The following is a 23,039-nucleotide window of genomic DNA, read 5'->3' on the forward strand; positions in this document are numbered from 1 at the left end:
TTTGTATTTTTAGTATGCTAATACATTAGTTTCATTCATTCCTCTGCTTCTTGATGGAAATTTCAATGTTTAAAACGTTTTTAGACCAAAATAAAAGCTCAGAATGCTGCGTGTTGACACCTCATCCATGTCAGTAGAGCTATTGGCCTCCAGGTCCTTGTTAATCAAATTCTAAAATTATTTCTATTGCTAGCTACTCTGATTTGATACCATTGCCTTTCATTGTCTGTTATGTGCATCTCATTTTTTTTTATAGTCATGGTTTAACTCTTAATAATCTATCAGTACCTAGATTAGTTAATGAACACCCAAGAGTCCCTTAATAACCACAGCAGTTAATCACAGGATGTGCAGACTCATCATCACTACCCTGTCTTCTTTGTACCATCCTAGGCTTCTGCAAGTAGGAGGTAACCATTAGAAGTTGAGACTCAGCAGCAGGGGTACCTCTAGCCATTTCTCAGACTGTGGTCCTGAAGAGAGATCAAGAAGGTGTGCATAACTGTTACTATTGGCTGTAATACTTCTTGGTCCAGAAGAGAGTATCTAGGTTTTCTTGTAGACTCTCAAAATGTGAGTCTTAGCAGCAGAGGTACCTCTAGCCATTCATCAGCCTGCAGCCTTAAAGACATATCAAGAATGTATGCATAAATATTACCATGGCTGGTGAAAGTTTATGCTCCAGGAGAGAGAGCATCTAGTTTTTCAGAAGTGTCCACTGTGAGTTTTATATCATCTTAAAAAGCACCCTTTCATGAACACAGTTTGTAAACTTTTCAGAAATGGAGAGTCTAATAGAAAGAAATATTTTCATTTTAAACTCTAGTAATCAAAATGTAATTTGATAACTTAGTTTGTGGTATTGAGAGACATTAATGTCCAGCAGGAAAGTATTAAATATCTACAGTGCACATTAGATTTAGGTATTCTTAGGCAGAAATTAAAGTGAATAAGGACTGCAAAAGAAAAGAAGCACAAGTTAAAGACAAGGTGCAACTTCTGGGGCTTTCATTTAAACTGGCTGGCTTCTAAGTTCTGTGTTAACTGTCTTGTGGTTTCACAAGTAAGATAAAGCACATCTATGTGAATTGAGTGTAAGAGCAGAAGTTCTGTTGATACCACAGTTTCAAGGCAGACAAGTTAACATTTTTATATCCTTTACTATCTACCAAAGGGTGAACTATAGCAGTTATTTCAACTGTAATATTTCTTTATTTGATAGCTTTGTGTGTACACTATATTTAAGAAGAATAAGGGAATTATAATAGTTTTGTCAAATGTATATTTCAGGATGAGTTGAAAGAAATTAAACAGAAAGCAACAGTGAAAATAGACATTGGAAATGCGTAAGTATTGATGTTTTTGCTTTTAACTTTAATTACCATAACTCAAGACTTACAATAGTAGTTTGAGAATTGATTTTGCTTACTTTTTTAGTTTGATATTCCAGAAATTTTGTTTTATGAAGGAGGAGGTGATTTTTGCATTATATAAATATTTACAAAACAAGTAAAATTAAGCTTTTCTGCATAAGTTTTGTTTTTAGTGGATTACACATAATAAATTATTTAAAATAGCAGTTATAGAGTGAAGTAAGAATGTTTGAGATCTAAGTTTGCCAGAAATTTAGTATAAAAGATATTAACAAAAAATTCTTTTAAATGTTTTATACAATAAAGAATTTTAAGTTTTTCAATATAGCAAATTGTAAATTAATATTGTTAAAATTTATTACTGAGTTTAACATGTAACTGCTTAATCATAATAACACATTTGCATTCTTATCTTATAAAACAAGTAAATATATAGTTATTTAAGTCATTTTTAATTTTGTTCAAAAATTAATAGTGAAAGATCATTCTCTAAGTTGACTGTTGTCTGTTGTTCAGACCTTGCTAACTTACGTAGTATTATTAATTCTAATTTTGGAGATATATGGTACTGTAGCACATAATATTGCAAGGTAAGTATTTCACTTAATGTTTGGATAAAGATTTTTGTTGCTGACCTAATTTTCTAAGAGACTATTTGGTGAAGTTTTATCTATTTTGGCATTCATACTGTCACACAAAGATAAGTTAGGATGAGCATCTATTTAGTCTGTTAAAATCTAAGCACTCAACAAAATGAGGCATTCTAATATGCAACGGGGAAGACTTAAATATGATATACTTAAAATTATTTTGCACTTCAAGTATGTCAATTATTTGAAAGTTTGTTTCTTTTTAACTTTCAATTTTCAGAGTGTTAAATATTCAAATCAAAATGATTTGTTGTTTCAGATTTAACTTTTATTTATGTGTACTAAATGTGGAGGTAGAAATTAAACACCACTATGTTTACAGTTGAAACAAAATAATAAGGAATGGGTATATTTTCAATGATATGTGTAGCATTTCTCACTGCATGAAGTAAAATTTTCCAATATGGTACTTACCTTCTCCCACAAGATTAACTATTCTCATTCAGTGCTGCCCTTTATATGTAAACATTTTCTTTACACATGAAACAATCCTTCCACTCTCACCTTATTGGAACTGGAAGATTCCAACATATTTCTCATGCAAGTTATAATGCATAACTTTCTAGCTAGTAAAAGTATGACCTCATATTATGCACGTAACTCACTCTATTGTACTGTCACTTCTTCTCTGAGAGTGCTTGGGTTTGGATATGCTTTTTTATTTGTTTAATGCTTCATGCTTGACTTTGTTTCTTCACAAAATGTTTTTTTTTTCTTTTTTGTTATTGCACTTTCACTTAACCTGTTTATTCTGTTAATATCAGTTAATTCTATTCACCTTATTTTCTGCTTCAAATTTGGTTAACTTGATGGTGGATTTACCTGCTTTTATACATCAGGATATTGAATGTTACATGGAACAACCTTTGTCTGTCCCTGGACATTGTCTGTTAGGTCTAATGTGGTCTTCATGGATTTTTGTATCTCAGGTTTATGGGCTTTTATCCCCTTTCCACATTAGTTATGCACCTCATACTTCCTCATTGCATGAGTAATCTTTCCAACCATATTTGATTTTTCCTCCTTTGCCTGATAAGTGAGTTCATGCTGATCACTTTGCCTTGCAACCAAGTGAGGGGATTAACATACTGTGCCTCTCTTGGACTCTCCATCAATTCTTGCTTTCCTACCATTGTGCTAACTATTCATATTTTGGCTTGCAGTTGTTAGATACTTATTGCTTCTTTGGAGGGCAGTGCTCGAATCATGTTAGTCTTACCATTGCATAGCATTTTTGCTGATGTCTTCCCCTTACCAATTTTGTACAGTATTTTTCTTCCATATACCTTTTATCTGAGACTCTCCACACAAATATTGAATGGTTTCCTGGAAATATCTTTGCTCTTTTCTCCTCTGCTTTAGCCTGCTTGTTTTTTGTTGTTCTTGTTAGGACCTTATATGTCATGATGCTGTATTGGCTTTGGTCCATTTACTCTCAACATATCTTGGGGATTTGTATGACTCCATTTCTGAGACATGAAATTTTTGATATAGTTCTAGAAGTTACAGAGCCTCATGTGATATCTGTCCAACAATAATCCATAATTATGATTATCATAGCCTGTTTGTCTCAATCAGAGCCTCATTTACCTCCAAATACAATTTCCTGCTCTTACCTGTCCATTCTACTTGGGGTATTCTTCTCACCTCTTACCTTGGTGACACACCAATTGTCACCACCATTATTGGTGGCAACCCTCTGGGTTCAGGCATGGTGGGAGTTTGGCTGTTTTAGTTTTTTTCACTATGAGAGTTCCTTCATCAGTGATCATTGGATGCTTTGGACTCTGTAGGAAGGATTCGTTGCTCAGTTTCTTTCCCCACTTCCCATTTCACCTTACTCCATTTCTTTTTCTACTCCTTGAGATTTAGTAATCAGCCAGCACATGTTGGAAGCAGTTTGGGGATTGTTATTGTGGCAAGGTTTATATTGAACCTGTTCCACATTTTTCCAGGGTTTTTATTCCTGTCTTTTAGTTGTTCCCAAGAAAATATGCAATCAGCAATCAGTAATTGATTTAATCTCATCTCAACATTTTTGTTTCCCTACCTCAGTTCTTCATGGAGTTTCTTTCTCACACTGAGATAGCTGTTTTCAGTATAAGAAAATTATAACATTTTGTAGTGCATATGATAGATTTTTTCACTTCTTGAATCTTGACTCACATTTTAAACAAATCATGTTTACCTGAACACAGCTGTGACATATTAATAATTTTTAATACATTATTTGTTTAATTAGTATTTATTTATTTAATTTCCCCAAGTTCATAAAACCCTATGTTAACTTTCACGAATTTCTGTCTGTTGTTGTAATTGTATATATTTGTTTGTACCCTGCTGCAATTTGGATTGTGTATTTTACACTACCTTGTAACCTTCATGTAATTTTGGAGATATATACACACTATAACTCTGAAACTAGATAATGTATCTTTACAAAATTTGGTAAGTTTTTAATGAACATTAAAAGTGTTTTGTAAGCAAAAAATCAATGTTTAATCAAGTAATTTTACTAAAATTTTGTAGTTATGTGGAGTCTTGACTGTTGACTGCTCAGTTTGATTGAAAAAGAAATATAGTACTGGAAGCAATATAGACAGTTCTATGTACAGAACTTATGTAATATATTTATTTAGTAGATTCAAACTTTGTCTTTCCACGAGTTATGAATAATGTAGTATAAAGTGTCAGAAAAAAACAAAAGAAATCCTTCATGGCAATTTATGAAAAAGATAATGTGACAAGTAGGTTTGATTTTTTGCTTTATGTCTTCAAAAATGACACTGAAGGCTATTAAAGTTATGTCTTGCCTGAGTAATATCTATATTTTAATAAGTAATTTAAATTAAATTCCATACTTCTTGGAGGGGTGTTAAGTAAATGAGAGAAGAGGAAAGGCCTAGAGAGCAAATGTCAATTCTCAAACAAGAGGAAATGTAGGACTTTAAAAAAATATTAACTTATAAAATTAAAAATATAAAACTTATATTAAAATTTATTTTATTAGCTATATTTTGATGGCAAGTGTATTCAAGTATGTTGATAATAAAGTAGCTTGATTAAATTTTCAGTGTAACTTTATAAAAGATTATGAAATGTGCACTTTGATATACCTGTTTCTAAAGGTTTAAATCATACTCATATTATCCATCAGATTATTAGCAGTAAAATGAAAGTTGTTCACTTTTATACATTTACTATATTGAATAACTGATAAATCTTTAGTTATGAAATTTGTTTTTCAAACACTATGAAATCATTCATTTCCTCCTCTTTTTTTTTTTTAATTTATTGAAAGCCAGATTTTTTTTCTGTAAAAGTATTAACAAAAAATATATCTAATGTACAGGTGAAAATTGTATTTTTCATCTATGGTTTGGTGGAAATCTGGATATTAATTTAATAAATGTTACTAAGTTAGTGTTAAATTCTGGTAGTTGAAGTTTTACTGATATAATTAAATTATAGAGATGGAATTAGATTTTGTTTTGATAGAGTAGAAAAATACACGTAAATCTTTTATTATTATAAATAAAAAATGTAACAGATTTTGATATACTTATGTATATAATCATCATAGAGTTGAGTTTTTGTGCTGGTAGATTAGTATTAGCTAAGAATAATGGTTAGATAGTTTCAAAACAAATATTGAACTTGACTTATGTAAAAGTCTTCCTCACAGAATTGAAAATTGCTGTTTTTTTATTTTTCTGCCATAACTAGTACAGTGGAACCCCTCTAAAGCAGCCACCTCGGGACTGAGACAAACTGGCCTGATTAGAGGGGTTCCACTGTACATAATTAGGGATTATGTAAACAAAAAAAGGGATTGTGATTGAATGATCGCTTTCAAGGGGTGACCGATTCTGATGGGTGGCTGCTTAGAGGGGTTCCACTGTATTATAAAAATAATACCAAATGTTTTTTATTATCCTCATTATTGTAAAATTATATGTAATACATGAACCTCCCTAACAAGGGTATTAAAACATCTCTACTTGAATATAATACATAATTTTCTGCAGACAAACTGTTTGTGATTTTACTGTCAGAACTAAAAACCATGTGTCTATTACATTTCTGTATGCCAGATGTTTGTTATAGATTGTTGTAGTTTGAATGACAATTATGAATTTGGGTAAATCCTTTCATATTCACTTACTGTTTACTAACATCATGAATTCTTAGGTTAGTAAAATACCATGGAGATTAACTCTCTGATGCCTTGATGGGTATAGGCTCCCTTGGGAGCAAAACTGCACCATTGAAAAAGAGAGAGATTATAGAAAACAAACTTATCATTTTCCATGTATCAGAAGCTATATAATAATTCACAGTTGAAACTTGTTTGATAAAAAAATTTGTTACATAATTTTAGACAAAAGAGTTTAAAAATAAATTTTTGATTTTACTTTCATTTAGGCATGTTTTCAATGAAACAGGTAGTGTTTGAGAATTTCCTGAACATAATTCAGTACCTGTATTTTTATGACAAAAATCATAATAGTTCTGCTTTACCTTTGAAATGTATAGTTTTATCATTTTTATTTATTCACTGTTTTTAAAACTCAGTTGAATGGGTTATTTTTCAGGTTTGACTAACCATAGGCTATTGGTCTAAATATGTCATGGAATTTTTCTTTTCCCCATTTATTTGAATTATAAAAGCTTTAATGCTTCTTATTTGGCAGTGGTTTGAGTAAGGGATGGAACAGAATGATAAAAATTTAACATGGTAATTTATTGCTAGAATTAGGTACTTGTGAACAGCTTTTCCTAAAAGTACAAGCCTATTTTTTTAAGGCTTGCAAAAAGGTTGTTTGGTCATTTGATACTTCATTTGATTTAGAATGTTTTGGCATAATACAAAAATAAATACTTTTTTGTGGAACAGTAATGGTTAGGTGTAGTTAAATCATTTGTATTTCACTATATCAAGTTTCATTTTGCGATTAGGTCAGTGTATCAGGCCTCATTTGCATTAAGCTATACCAACCTAATTAACTGCTTAACTGGGCAAAGAAAATTACCAAAAGAAATATAAAAACAACAGTATAAGTTAATATAAAATGTTTTTAAAACTTGGTATGTATATTAAGTGATACCCCTTGACTAATTGGTAATTATAAACATAGTGGTGAAACTAGTGTCTTTTTAATCAAATCAAAATAAAGGTAAAATTGTCAGTTTTACAAAACTAAAAACTTTGTGATAATGTTTTAAATCTAGTGAAGTTAAAATTCAGTAACTGAAGTTTAAAACAAATGAAACATTTTTTAATTATTTCCTAAAAATATATTTCAATAAAAATGTTTGGACTTTCAAAGCCACAAGTTATTCCAGTATCTCACAAAAATTATTTTTTGTTTATAGAAGCTATATACTTTGTTTAAAGTAATTCTAAAGTTTCAAACTATTCTATCCAGTATGTTTTTGTCACAGTGTATTGTAATAAGTCATGCAAAAGGTGCATCAAACTGACACATTTAGGTTTCCAAGTGTTGAGACCCAGTTATGGTTTCAAAAGCTTATTTATGCTTCTTTTACTTTTGCAGAGATTTCTCATAGATAAGTAACCTAGCTGTCAACTATAAAGTTAGTTTCTTTGAGAACATTAAAGCACTTATGGAATGGTACATATATTTGGATTCAGAGCTCCACTGAGAGCAAATTTTCCTAACATTTTCCTAGTAGCCAGTTAAGATAGGGAATAAAAATATGCCTCATATTACATGAAAAAAATTTATTAATAGATACAAGTCATGACAATTTGATGTGCTTCAGACATAGTTCTCCATGTTCTTTTTGAGGCAACTTTTGTCTCATGTGCCCTTTAGTGATTCTTGATATATTGGTTTCAGAAAGCCATCTATCAACAGTTTTTTATGGGTGATAATCTTAAAGCTCAGGTCTGAGCTGAATCATAATCGGTTGATTTAAGGTTGATTCCTGTGGACGTGTTCTGTAGTTACTTTTAATTATATTCATATGATTAAACTCATGTTCACATGTGTCTGTAGATGTTGACAAAACTGTTACAGTAGTGATTAGGTGGTTAAGAACAGGAACTCTGTCCTGCATTGGGAGTGTCCATTTAAGCAATTCTTCAATCTTTAAGCCTTATCCCAAAATTTTAAACTTGTACTGTTTATTCATAAGATATTTCTTTTTACTATCCCATGAAATATTTTTCTATGGTGAAAGATATCTTTGAAAGTACTGAACAGAGAATTCAGTTTTGTCTTTCCCAAAGTTTATTTTCATACCAAGTAAATGTATCACACACTGACAAAGATTTTACTACCTAATTTTCTGGCTCTTCAAAACATTTCTGAAAATATTTTGTCACTGATAATTTTCTTTTTTGATGAATCATAGCTTGTATCATTGATGTTTGAAAGCTGGATTTTGTTTTAATTTCCATACACAGTAGATGTATTTTTTAAAAAAGAACCTAATATGACCTAGAGTTAGATTGCAAGTTCTGAGTTTATTCAGGGCTCTTTTTATGTAAATCTCAGGTTTCTTTTTTTTTCCAGAAATGCTATAGAAACTACTTTAAATTAAACAAAATCAGTTAGATAATTCAAAGTTATAGCAAATGTGAAATTTTTTATTTTTTCCCAAAATTTTCTTTAGTCGGAATAGCATCTTCTTTCTCATTATTTGTATTCTCTAAGTGAATTATTTCTATGTTATAGTTTTTAACAAGAGAAATAAAAACTCCAAACTTACTAGAAGCCCAGCAAATTTGATGCAATTATTGAACTTTCAAGATCATTTGCTACAAGTTTGAACTACCTCAACATTCTGGATAAATTCTTATAAAATTTATACACTTTTTTGACATCTTTAACTAATTCATCTGAGTACTTCACATGTTTCACAGATCTTAAAACACTGTAAAATAGGTTTAAACTTTCAAACTGTTCTATCCAGTACTTTTTGTTACAATGTAAAGTAATAAACCATGCAACAAGTGCATCAAATCAACACATCTAGGTTCAAAGGTGTTAAGATTTAATTATGGCTTGGAAAACTAATTTTATTGTACCTCCCTCATAAGCCATTAATAAAGCTCTTTTGCAGCTACCAGCAGCATTTTATGGCTGATAGTCTTAAAGTTCAGGTCAACTGAGCTTCAACATCATCAAGTCATTCAAGGTTTAAGGTTGTTGCACCTGCACAAACTACTAAGTTTCTTTTTTTACACAATAAACTGCTACTAAGAGAATTTGTGTTGTTTCACCTGCTTTTCAAGTGACTTGTCTTTTTTAAGCTCTTTGTTTACAAAGCTATTTGAGTTTGTATTTTGAAAATTATATATGCTCTTCTGATATGCAGGCATGATTTAAATAAAATTATCCCATCAATAAAAATTCATAAACTGATATAATATTTAATATTTACAAAAGATAATCATGTTTCATAAGTCACATAAAGATGAAAACCTACTTACATCTAAGTGCTCACAAGAGCATATGTATGTGTGAGAGGTCGTCTACAGTAAGTCTGTTCCTGCTAGAAATTTTATCTTTGATTGGGTTAATCATCAAACAAAATGAATAACATACTATTTTGACATTTTACCATTCCTTTAAGTTTTTATAGTTAGTAATATTTATTAAATGCTTAGTATCACTACAGAAAAGCATTAATTTTGTTGGTAACATTTTAAGAGCAAAAAGTAAACTTCCTGCATTTTGCTGTCATAAAAAGATTTTGTCAATTTCATTAGAGAATGAAATAAGTCGATGAAGTAAAATACTTGATTCAAATCTATTTACAGGTTGCTGGACTTAGACTTGGTAGTTAGAGATGAATGTGGTAGTATCCTCAATCCTGATACTACCAGCAGTATAAGCTTGTATCGAGCTCATGAAGCTGCCACCCGAAGGATAAAACAGCAGATGTCAGTGGTAAGCTTTGCAGTTGTAGCTTTAACAACTTACTTATTTAACACTGGTTTTCAAGAACTTACTTAGACTTGAATTTTAGAAAAATCATAGAATAAATATATATATAAAGAATATAATTCTTCCTAAGAACATAATGATATGATCACATAAAATTTTGAATTAGGCCCAGCAAAAGTGAAATGACAACAAATTAATTCATTCTTCCCATTCTATTTCTGAGGGCTGGAAAAAAATCTGATTAACTGCAAAAAGAAATTGTTTTAGTAGTACAATAATTTTTACTGCAGATTTACATACCAAAATCTAAACTTCATAAAATTTCAACAGTATTTTCAATATTTGATGAATGACTTGCCAAATACTGTCCTATTTTTCAAACTCTGCTTTTCAATATCTTTCAGTCAAAACTGGATATCCAGAACCAAACATCTTCATACTGTTATTGCCACAGTCTGTATGTCACTGTCAAGAACTTTGTGTGTAGAGTAGGAGATGATGCTGACCTACTGATGACATTGTATGATGCCAAAGAATCTAGGTTTATCAGGCAAGGTCACACAGTGTATTTGCTTTTTTCATTTCTGATTTATATAATGTTTGCTAAAGGTAACTTCAAATATAAGGTTTTTTTGACATAATTCCCAAAGCTCTTAAGTGACCATAATTCAGACCTTAAGTCTCTCAATACGAGCTTGGTCAATTTCATTCACCACATGACCACTTTGTACTCAGTTAAAATCTTTTTAGATTTAATACTACTAGCTTTCAATATGAAGTACATATCTTTACAAAATTTGGCAGTCTTTCAGTTAATATTATGTCTTTAACATACAAAAAAAATTATTATTTTTTGTGAAGTATTTTTGATAAAATAAAATAAAGGTTTGTTCATGAATATATTGAGTATTTGTTTTGAATAGTCCATGTTCAAAGTAATTTCATGTTAAAATTTAAAAAAAATACTTTTCTTCCTCTCAAAAATCTCAAATTTTGTTTATATAATCCCTAAAACCTCCTAAATGCATTTAAAACGTTTTTCTCCAGTAGCACTTTATAGTTTATCTGTTATTTTCTCTACCCTATCTCAAACTAGAATTGTTTAACTGGTTGGGTTTGTTATCTTCTTATGGCTGGTGCATTACCCATGAGCTACTACAAGCTGCTCACGTGCGTGACTTGTAAAATATTTTTTTTATTATGTTATTATTCATTTTACTTAATCTGGTCTTAACTAACCTAAAATGAGCCATATTTTTAAATTTTAGTTACTTTTATAATTACACATAAAGGATATGCATGATAAACAAGAAATAAAATACTTAACCAATCTTCTTTTTTCTTGCTCTCAGTTGTTGATGAGAGATAACCCTAATTGTTTGTACTAATCATAGTGTTGCACTCCTTAATTTTTAGTTAACTAAATAATTCACCAAACAATATAGTCTAATAATGTGCAAAATATTTCTTTTGCCTCCAAAAATTTTTCTGGTTTTCTAACTATAGGATAAGAGTCATTACAAATTCATCAAGATAGTTGTTAACTTTTACTGAAACAATTTTTGTACTCTTGTGAAATTGACAATTAACCATTCAGAACATAATGTTATACAATACATCATTCTATAGATGAAAACCTTAACATTCTAGTGATTACAAATATTGTATAATTAAGCAAGTGAACTATTCACAAATTATGAAACAGTTAGGTATGGCAGGAGGAGTCTGATTTTCTTTTTGATAGGACTAGTTCCTGCTTTTTTCTTCCCATTTATGTCCAGAGACCACACTTGTCTGCTCTCACAAAAAGCAGCAGGGTGGGATTCCTGATAAAGGTACAATGTTCATTCTTACCTCCACTCAATACTTTATTCATTTTGGGGTCTTCTTCAATTACAACCTCAACTGAGCCTAGCCTTGTTTTCTTCATCTTTGGAATATGGAGCAAGCAGTCCACTAGGCTCTCACATTTTCACACAGCTTGAGAGATTGTCTTTGTCAGGGACACCAGCAAGATTGGAAGTGTCATCACATCTATGCTTACCTTTCTATATGACTTATCTTCAGAGTTCTATCCTTTATCCATACCACTCTGTGTCTAATCCTACTTGTGGCTTCTTATTGGCTAATGCAACCATGGTTCCTTCTTTGATCATTGCTTGTACAACTTTCCTTACCCTTATATCTTTCTCAGTCTCTTCTCTGTCAACCTTGGTTAAACATTGTTTATCCAAAAAACACCACTTTTTCTTTACGCATGGCTTTTGTTAGGTGTATTGCTTCAACCAAGGGACTAACTCCACAGGTTTCATCTTTCCTTTGGAGGTTCATCATTCATTCTGTCATGTCCATTTCCCAATGGTGATAATTTAACTTCTGACTTTGGTCTAAGCAATGTGGCTTCAGTCATTCCCACTGTTTCATTCTTCATGTTTTCAAGTTCTTCACCCTTTCCTTTGAACCTTTGTACCATCTCTTCTTCAAGATCTTCTTTACTTGTGAACATCATTTACCAGGTATTTATGCTGCTAACATTATCCATATTCTCTACCATTCCCTTTGTGTTATCCTATATTCTGACCACTCCTTCCTCCCCTTAACCTATGCCTGTGAATGTGGTTTGGCTTTCACACCCATTTCCTTAACTTCCATATCCCACCTTTATTCCCATTCTGATTGGCTTTTTTGTCTGGTTCACTCTTTACAGTGTTAAATGGCACCTACTGACTTTTTTCAGGGTTCATGTTCCCAATTTTTAACCCCTCTTATGTTAACTGGTTAGGTTTGTTAACTTCTTATGGCTGATGCATTCGGGCTTGTCCATGGAAGGTTGCCATCACTACAGTGGTTCTTTTCATCAAATGGTCATATCAACATTTCTTTGGTTGCTCACCTTTGCTGTTCTTTGGAGGAGATAATTCAGAATATGAACTACTTCTAATACCTTTTTTGTTCATTATCTGCACAATCTGGTTGTATCTTTATTAGGTGGATATCATGTCCCTCTTGTGGCAATTCTGTACATATGCATTTGCTTTGGACTGGGGTATTTCTTCCATTTATGTTTTTATTTTTAGCATCCCTTTTGCTAATAATAAAGGTAATGATAATGGGAATGCACTGTGTGGCAGGTATTGCCTGGTCAAGTACACTTTGCCTCAAATCTGAAGTATTTACTGAATACACTATAATACTTACTCAAGATATGGAGTGTTTTGCAAAACCAATGGTGTCATACTCAGTGGTGTATAAATATTTTTAGATATCAGTAAGTTTCACTTCATGGTGAACTGTCACTCATGGACTTCATGAGTAAAGAAGAATGGGATATCTGTCTATCCTTGCTGACCCTTTGATTGAATAAATTGTGGTCAGGTTGCTTTTCAAAATAGGAAATCATGAACAACAATTGCACTTTCTCCAGTGTGATGTTCCTCCAAACTCTTCACTGTGTTTACTTCCTCTCTCGTTCTTCCAGTGGGACACAGGAGTCTTTACCACTTCAGTTTCCAGTTGCCAAGGTAGTGGATCATGGAGATGTCCCTCTGAGAGAGTTTAAAAATTTAATTTACCTTGCATATGCATGACATACACTCAGCGAGAAATGGTTTTCCTCCTTCTTGTTAGTTATAGCAAGTCCAGCCTACATGTCTTCCTCTTTGTAACATAAGTTTGGAGATGACACTGCCATGTTTCTACAGTTGTATGCAGTAAAGGCCCCTCTTCTCATTAATTCTGCTTTCAGTAGGTTCTTTCCATGTTTTTATGCTTGAGTTTGGGGGACTTCATCTGCCAAAAACATTACTGGTAACAGAACTTACATATACTGTTCCTATGTTTAAGCAAATGTTCATGTTCTTTTCGTAATTCTGGTGCAGGATGTCTCTTCCCTGCATTTACAGTTTGGAAATTTATGATTTTTGCTCACAATACTGTTCTTGTGGTTGAGTTGAGGCAATGTCTTGACCCCATAATTCCAAGGTTGATTTGTTGTACTTCTTGCTTCTATGATGATTCTGGGAGTGTGACTGGTTTTGGCAAAAAGCTAACTTCCTCTTCATAACTCCAGTTGCTTGATGTTTGGCACTCTGTTTACTTATTGTTGGGGTTAATAGTATGTGTAACATGGCTCACATCTCCTAACCACTATGTTTATGTTACAATATGTTTGTTTTACCTTTTATCCTCAGCCTCCTAATGCAAAGAAGGAGTTACAGAATTTCGTCTATCCAATTGAGGGTGTGTATGTACATAGCTAATTTGGTTTATATTTTACTGTAGGTTGTACATATCAGATGAAATTGCACTTGTGCACATTTTTTTTTCTGTCTGTATCAAATTCACTTTCTACTTCAAGAGTAAAGAGTATATCTGTTCCAGAATTAGTGCAGTACTCCACAAGCATGCTTCATTTTCATCTTGGAGCACACCCATTTATTCTGGGTGGTTGTTTTACACTTCATTTCAATGTTGCATGTCTTAGACTGCTCTTCTATTTTTACAATGTGACATTCTATGAGTAGAGGTGAGACCACATAGGAAGTTAACATTGTTTTTACACTTATTTTTTGTAGGTAGGTACCTAACTCCACTCACACACTTCCCACCCTTGATCCTTACTACTGCTGTTCTTCTTTTAAAGCTGCCAATTCTCAAAAATGAGAATTAAGTGGGAACAGCAGAGGAAGCTAACTGTGCCAATATTACTATAAAGTAGTCACACAGTACATATATGTTTTAAAATGTAATGACATTGATGGGGTATGTAGACTGGTACACTGAGTTTGAAAGTGTTTTAGTACTTCACAGAGGACATTAAAGAAGATTGATATAGCTGTTTGTGTAGTTAGAAAGCCATAGCAGTATGATCATCAAAGGACATTTTTGTGTTGTTGTTATTAGTATTATAAAAAATTACTGCAGTAGTACCATTAGTATGAAAAAATAGGGTTACATTTCATCAACAGTTGACAACAAAAAAAATCTAGCTAAAAGTGTATCTCAAGACATCTGGTATGGGTATTAAAATTTTTATTAAAATTAAGTTCTCTACTTTATTTAATAAAAGTTTTAATACCCATACCAGCTGTTTTGAGATACATTTTTTACTTCATGTGGGTTTCTTGCCATCATGAAAATATAGCTAATTTCTATACCTCCTGTTTTTCCTGTATTCTTTATTTATTATTATAAAAGTAACTGAAATAAAAAATAAGCTTTTTATGTTAGATTAGGTTAAATAAAGAATAAGGATAATCAAAATTTTTCATGAGATACACTTGTGAGCATCATATCGGTAACCAGTTGTGTTAAATAATTCAATATAGTAACACGAGATACACACTCCTAGTGTTATACAAGTTTTGTGGTTAAATTGTTAGTTAATACAGTTCAAATGGCTACCAGACAATAACAATTACATTTAAACAAATGTGTACTGTTAAGAGTTGAAAGGTATTTAAAATAAAGAAATGTAAGTTTCATGTTACAGTTTGAAGTCATTTTTAAAAAGAAGAAAAAGGATAATGTAGATTTATTTTGATTTTTTTATGGTCATGAGGTTGGTCAAATTGGTCAAACCTAAGTAGAGTTAGGGTAGAAAAATAACAGATAAAATATAATTTTACTGACAGAAAGTTTACAATTTATTTACAAGGTTTTAAAAACTATTATGGTAAGATTTCATATTTTTTAGATGAAGAAAAATGTATTTTTAACTTATGAACATTTTTACACTCAAAACATTAAACATTTTAACTTCATATATTCATATAGAAAGTTTTAAATTTTGATTTTTTTTGTCTGACAATGACTTAATTATTACTAAAAGCATGTGGAATTTTGTGAATATACAAAACACATATTTGAAGCTATGGTATGGAATGCTCAATTTGGAGTCAATTTTTAGGTTGAATCAACTGAACCTGTAGCAAATGAATGAACTTCATTGCCAAGTTATACTAATGTGTTTTATCTGTTATAATCCAACATAAAAATATTTCTACATTTTCTGTCTTACATGTAAGCAACATATAACAATTTAAATGTTTCCTCTTTTATATATGATGAATGATGATAAATATTTTCACTGTTAACATTAATGTGCTCTGAAGCATTTTATTTGATGGTGATGTTTTTGTTGCTAGTTGAGTAATAGTTTTCATTTTATGCCTTCTGTTGTAGTGTAGTAATCTTTAAAGAAACTACTTGACTTTGCATGATAATAAGGTTTGTTGTTATCTGTTTCACATAAGTGTTTATTGAACTAACCTGTATTGCAAGATTTTTATATAACATTTATTAACTCTGGTTCAGATTGTGTAAAAATGTTTTTTTTGCCATGAAGTAATTATTAAATCTTTTCAAATGGTGTTACTAATACCACTAATTTGTTTCATTTCATAGTTGGAATACTTAACAAATTACATGAGTTTTACTAAAAGATTTTCATAGATAGTATTGGAGTTTTGGTTAAAAAAGCCTTCTAAATCGATTCACCTTTTCTCTCATTTTTAATGTTGTTAAATTTCTAAAAATTTATATTAAATATAATTATTTTCATTGAATAATAATAAGTTACTTTATTTGTGTACATTATTTGAAGATTTTGGAATTATCATTTGAGGACAACTAATTTTTCATAAACTTTAGTAGTCAATTTAAAAATCTATTCTTTGCAATGTTTTTATATGAACAGTTTTTACAAGTAGTATTGAATTTCATTTTATTCCATTTTCATATACAGAATAGTGCACCACATACCAGTTTCAATTCTTGATACTCTATCACAATCTCCATATCTTATCAAGTTTTATATTATTGTATATCGTTTTACCTTCTTTTTCACTTTTTATCTGCTAAAATACTTGCTTTACACTGGTTTTGCAAGATACAGCCCTCTATGAAGGGTTATAACAAATTAATAAGATCATTTTTTCTTTTGAATTTTGAATTTTTATTCATGAATTCACTGTAGCAGTGCTTGTATCAAAAACACTTTTTTACTTAATACTTATTACTTTGTTTTGGTTATTTTTTTACAGAGGAAAAGTGGTGATGCAAGTACATATTTAAAATTGTAATAGTAAAAAAAAACATCCCATTAAAGGGTGGCATCACAGATTTTTTCAATCTTCCAGTTATAATTTACCTTCTATCACAGGTGATAACCCTCCAGTAATAGGAGTGTGATGCACCCTCCTTGTACAACTGATTTCCTCTATACTGTAAAACCCCATTTTTACTTCTTGATTTGACACACTTTACACAGACATCTTTTAATTTTGTTTTTACTTTATTTGTTAAATATTTTGCTTAATTTATTACAAATGACTTAGCTGCTTTTACATTCTGCATTATTCTGTGTTAATTTGTGGATTGAATTTTTTTACCCACTTAAGTTTCTTTTATTTGAACTCTTATTTTTACAACTAGTACTACTTTTGTAGCGCTTACTGCTGTACAACAGCCAATGTTTGAAAGTATTCTTACCTCATTGAAGTCCAAGGTAATACTTTCTAATATTTTGCCTTTTTTTTTTATTTCAACAGTCACAACCCTCTCATGTCATGTTTCTGTGCCGTGCACTCCTCCTTTCTCTCTTTCCCAGTGCTTCCTTTCCAAATTTCAGGAGCAAACTACATTTCATCTATGTTTTCAACATAAATGGTTTGGTGGATAGGGCTCTCCCTTTCCTCATCCACCATGCCCATTTCCTTACCTCTTCCTTTGAAATCCCCTTTTTTATTCATTTGCATCCATCAGAATTGTTAAAGGTTCTCAGTTGGATTGCTTTCTTACTGATCATTTTCTCTCATCTGAGGTTCTTTTTCTGATTGTTTGTAATTTTTTATTACAACAAATTTGATGTCTTGTAATTGTTCTTCAGCCTAGAATTTTTCATTGACTTTTGATTCTGCTATGGAGTTTTGTTTTTGCCCCATGGAATGTTTCTACTTTGGATGTTTGGAAATGCAAAGTGGACATCTTGGATATTTCCCTTCATATATCTATTTTCTCCTGGATCTTGGGGGTTGCTTTAGTAATTGCCTTCAGGGATGTCAGGTCTTTTCATTACACACTTTCCTGTTGGGCCTGGCTACAACTCCCTCTGGTTTGGTTAGGTGGTCATGACCTTTGCCAATCCTTAATGTTCATTTGGCCTGTGATTTTCTTCTTTCCATGGATGAGTGGCTGCCTCTGGCTCTATTTATTTCTTCAGGCTTCTCACACTCGCATGTTTTTTTCTTTGGGGAAAGCTTCATGTGAGAGTTGGAGAAGTAATTTCTCTTTTCTGATCCAACATCTCATCATTCTTGAGATGCTATTTACCTTCTACCTCATTTGGACCCAGCCTTCTCCTCTTTAGTTGCCTTCAATAGAGCTAATGGTTGTCAGTACTGTATCCTCTCTTTCCATCATTGCTAATGTGATTCTATCACTTTTGAGGACTTGGCTTCCACAGAAGCCATTCTTTCATTGAGCATTTCATGATCTTCTGGGCTATTGCATGACCAATGGAATTTTATTTTGAATTCTTTGAATTACGTTGTCATCTTCTATCCATCTCTCTAGGCCATTCTTACCTGGTGGTTTTACAGATACAGCACCATAGTTTGCATTCATTTTCCACCTCGCTGTCTGATGTTGTACTTTCAACTGGATAGATCTCATGGGTTGGGGTATATGTGGTCACTGGTCTTCAGTCAAATCATGGTTCCATGTCACCTTTTAAGAACTTGTTGCTGTTTGTTGGATCATTTCCTACCATTAGTACAGAGAAGGTTGATCATGATCCATTTTAACTATTTGATCATTGTTTCTTTCATTATTGACTAGGGGTACTTATTCATTTTGTTTTCAAATACTGGATTTCCTCTTGTGAGTCCACACATTGCACATTTACCTGCTAGCTTGTCACACTCTGGTTCTCTCATTCTTGATGTAGATTGGCTATTTCTTCCTAACAAGATTCTCCCTATGGAGTGGTCTGCAGATCTTTCATTGGTTATACTCCCGGTGGGTTGTTTCTCTTCTGGTTATGTGTGCCACTCTTATCAAAGCTACACTCTCTCCATTCTGATATTTGGTTCCTCATTCTTTGGCTCTGGCAATGAATGTCTTCAGTTGGGATTGGACTGATGATTGATATGCATACCTTCTTATTTGTCTCCTTCTCCAAGTTTTGTCTTTATCCAAACTATTTAGGGTTGAATTCTTTTCATTGCTACATTGTGACCTGCAGAACTTTTGTTCCCTGCTTGTCTTCTGCTTCAGCCATTTCCTCTATTGATTATTCTTTTATCCAGGTTTCTTCCCCTCCCATAGTACTTACTAGTATTTCATCCTGCCTTACCTGTACTCCAGTTTCACACCTGATGTTTGTTTGGTTCATTGTTCTTTGTGCCATATTTATTTGCCTTCAAGACCTTGCATTTCTCACCATTCCACATTTCACTTGGCTGTTTGCTATTGAACTTTTTATGTATGGGGTTATCTTACCCTCTACCTTTAATTTTTTTCTTATTCCTGCTGTGGTTTCTTCCTCTCATTTCTTATCTGTTTTATTTTTGTCCTTTTTTGTCATCTCCAGTCCTGTTTGCCATCTGATCCTTCAAGCCAATACTACCCAACATTTAGATGGGTTGTTCTGCAAGACCACTAATAAGTTCATTCTTGAAGTATATTACATCATAAATATGCCCATTCCAGACTGTACCAACACATGGACCATCATGGATAAAGCAGGAAAGAGATCAGTGCTCATACCTCCATTTCTGGTTGCATACATTGGATTTTAAAAACAGGGTTCCACACTTACTGGTTGCATTTTCTACAGGATTTTGTTCCTTTGAACTCACTACTGCACTGTCCCTCCATCTCTAATGTGCACAAGTGTTTGTCTCATTTACCAGCTCCTAGTCACTGGAGTGGTGGTCCGTGGATGCTTCATCTTAAGTATGCTAAATCCCGCTCAGTTGAGAGTGAATAGATAGCATGTACTTTCCTCCTATTGTGGACCTGATGTACAATTCCAGATACTTATTGGGGATTAATTGAATGATTCTTTCATGTCAAGATCAACCTTCTGGGTGGGAACCCTCCTTCCTAACACTGCCTGGAAGTTGGTTCCCAACGAGCTTGACTGGCCAACATAAGTACAAAAGTTTGGTTCAGTTTATATCCTTTTCCTCCATTGGACTGGAAGATACATTTCCCATACTTCATGGTTTTAGATTGGAGTTGACCCTTTACATTGCATTCCACCTTTCTACTGTTGCCCAGACATCAGTTTTCTTGGGTAGCTGGTGTTGGTTGTTTTGTGCATTTACTTGTGCTGACCTAGGTTTTTGGAACAGAAGTCTTTTTTTTTTTTTCTTCTTATTTCTGGGTCTGAGGTGAATATGGTAGTAACCCTACTTCTACCATAGCCCAGATGATCCATTTTCAGTGCTGTCTCATTTTGGATTAGGGTTTACTCACTTATTCTGGTCTGCTGCACAATAAGCATTCTATTGAATGTGCTTCTTCATTTAATGAAGTATCTTCACCATGGGTGAAGAATGTACCTGTTATGGATGTGGTTGGGTCTCCCACAAGTGTGTTCTTCCACATAGATATGCCACACTTCATGGGCTCTCTTTGGATATCATTTAAAGAGTGCTTATAAAGTGTACTTTTGCATCAGTCCCTCCATCTTTTCAGTATTGGGTTCCAGCTATTTGTGAGAGGAGGTAAGTGATTTCATTGGAAGTTAACATTTTCCTATATTGAAAATGTATTTCCGATAGCTAATTACCATGATTCACTCACCCATCCTTATCACTTCTGGTGTTTGCTTTCTGTGGTATAGAGGGAGTCAATTGTGCTAAGAGGATTTATCAACTGCTACTAATGAAGAGTTATTACATGCTCATTTGCATGCTACAATGCAGCTGTAACAAACGTAAACTAGTGGATGTAAGTGGAGCACAAAGCTGGATGGCCATAATGAGAGAAAGACTGCCATGAATTTGACTACATGCTTCAAAAAAATGTTTATGGACAAAAATATTTTATCAATTTTTCAATATAATTCATCATTTAAGTGGCTAAATAAAGTAATAAGGAAGAAAACAGAAGTAATACTTGTATTGTTTATTTGGTTCATTAGTGTATTTTCTACTATTCGAATATACTGATTATTATATAAGTTTCCTATGGTGTGACATTATGTCTAGAAAGGTTATTGTCAATCTTTTATTGTATGGAAAGTTCAAAATTAAGAAGGTACTTAGTTGGTTAACATTTTTTGCTAGTCCAATTAGTATAGTACCTCAGCTGGGAGAATGTTTTTCATCAATATTAACTAAATGAGCTTCAATTTCAAAGTTAAGCAATCAGAAATCAGAGAAAAAGAGAATGGAAATATGGGGCAGAAGATTACAACATTATATGAAGTTGTTCTTTGATATAATGTTACTTTGGAAATGTCCTTTTATATGTATAAAGCATTAATACTAGTTAAACTAACTGTGACACAGAAGAAAAAGTAGATATTTTTTAATGTTACATTAGCTTTAAGCCTGAAGTACTGTGAATCTTATAAGGATGTCCCATATACCTAACTTACTTGCGTTTGCCTTACGTTCTTGGGGAGTTCATAGTTTAGCAACTGTGTTTTTTTCAGTGATATATGTATCATATTTAAAGTTTTTGTTAAGATTTTTGAGCAGTATAATTGTTTTGTAATGGTGTATGTCCAGTTGCAAGTATATTTTTCTAAGGTATTATCAGTGTACCTGTATATTGTGTTAAATCTTCTGGTAAAGAGAGCGATATGTATCTTCTGATGTTATCAGTCATATAATTTAAATATTGTTTCACTTTTTTGCCTGACTGTTATTAATCTAATCACCAAGTTACATTTAACTCTTTGCTTTAAAAATACTGTGTTAGGTACTTTTATGTTATAATTTTATTTACAGTGATTTTATTTCTGCCTGTGTAAAATAATATTAAACTGATATGCCTATAGGAAGAGCTGGTACATTCTCTGTGTTGAAAAGCATTAATAATAGCTACTAAGTCAAATTAATTTATGGAAGTGGAATCTGGAAGCAAGTATTTGCTGAGTATTCTCTAAAAACATTAAACCATTTGACTTTTGTATGGTATTGCAAGCTATTAAATATTTCATTTACTTTCACAGTGTTAAAAGAAATTAAGAACTGAATTTTTATTGAATATTATTTCTTTTAATCCACTAGTGAGAATTACCTAGTGAAGTGGGCAAAAGAAGGCTTAGCAAAGGACCTTGATCAGCTGAATAGTTTAAAAGTGTTTTTTACGGTAGGTTATCACATTTAATAACTTCTTGGCAAATTGTCTACTTAACTCTTTCACTGCCGTATTTGTAGATAATTCTCATAGGTTCAAGTATATTGTTATATAAATAATGATAAAAAGCAATTTTAGTACCTCATTATTAATCTTTAGCTTGAAATTGTAAGCTGTGGGAAGTTTGAAGGGGAATACTCTCTCTTTGAAGAAATCTTAAGTTCCAAACTATTTTATGTTACTATTCAGTTGAACTTGTTTCTTCACTTAAAGTGGTAAAATTAAATTTATCGAACCTTATTCTCTTATGACAAAAAATAGACAAAACTATTTTTACAACAACAGATGTGATACTTAAATCAGTCAATTAATTAATTAATAGTAAAGCTGAGAAAATCAGATATGTGAAAATTGATTTGTCACTAGCAAGATGGATTTGTGAAAAATTGTTCACTTTCAGCATATAAAATACTTAAGACATACTGATTACAAAAAATATAGGGCTCAAGGTGTTAAATAAAAAACAACTGTTCTCTATGTATTGGATTCCCACTCCTTGCCTGAATAATGCTTGGATAATTAGACATGCATGTTTTTTGCTTGTCGCACTGGTTTACACTTTATTTTCTGACATCTTGTTTTGCTATTGTCTTTGCCTAGTTTATGTAGGAATTTTGATTTATTTTTCTTCTTTTCCACATTATGAATTCACCACTTCATGTTAGTGCAAATTCTTTAAGTGTATGTTAATCAACAAGATGTTATTCATGTTGGAAAAA

At 32.1% G+C, this 23,039-nt stretch overlaps 1 protein-coding gene across 5 annotated transcripts in view; it reads left to right on the top strand.

Moving 5' to 3' along the window:
* The window catches only part of mbc (dedicator of cytokinesis protein myoblast city), a 239,710-nt gene that overhangs the window by 42,444 nt on the left and 174,227 nt on the right, over positions 1-23,039 (top strand). For 4 of the 5 annotated variants that reach the window (XM_076460973.1, XM_076460974.1, XM_076460977.1 and 1 more), the window contains exons 6-9: positions 1,291-1,346; positions 9,816-9,945; positions 10,347-10,492; positions 22,191-22,272. In XM_076460973.1, the coding sequence (XP_076317088.1) occupies positions 1,291-1,346; positions 9,816-9,945; positions 10,347-10,492; positions 22,191-22,272 (414 nt within the window). Of the gene's footprint in view, positions 1-641; positions 721-1,290; positions 1,347-9,815; positions 9,946-10,346; positions 10,493-22,190; positions 22,273-23,039 lie in introns of those variants that run through there. The other variant, XM_076460978.1, reaches the window with a different exon arrangement.

Source organism: Tachypleus tridentatus, chromosome 10 (assembly GCF_004210375.1).
Source record: "Tachypleus tridentatus isolate NWPU-2018 chromosome 10, ASM421037v1, whole genome shotgun sequence".
Lineage (NCBI taxonomy): Eukaryota > Metazoa > Arthropoda > Merostomata > Xiphosura > Limulidae > Tachypleus > Tachypleus tridentatus.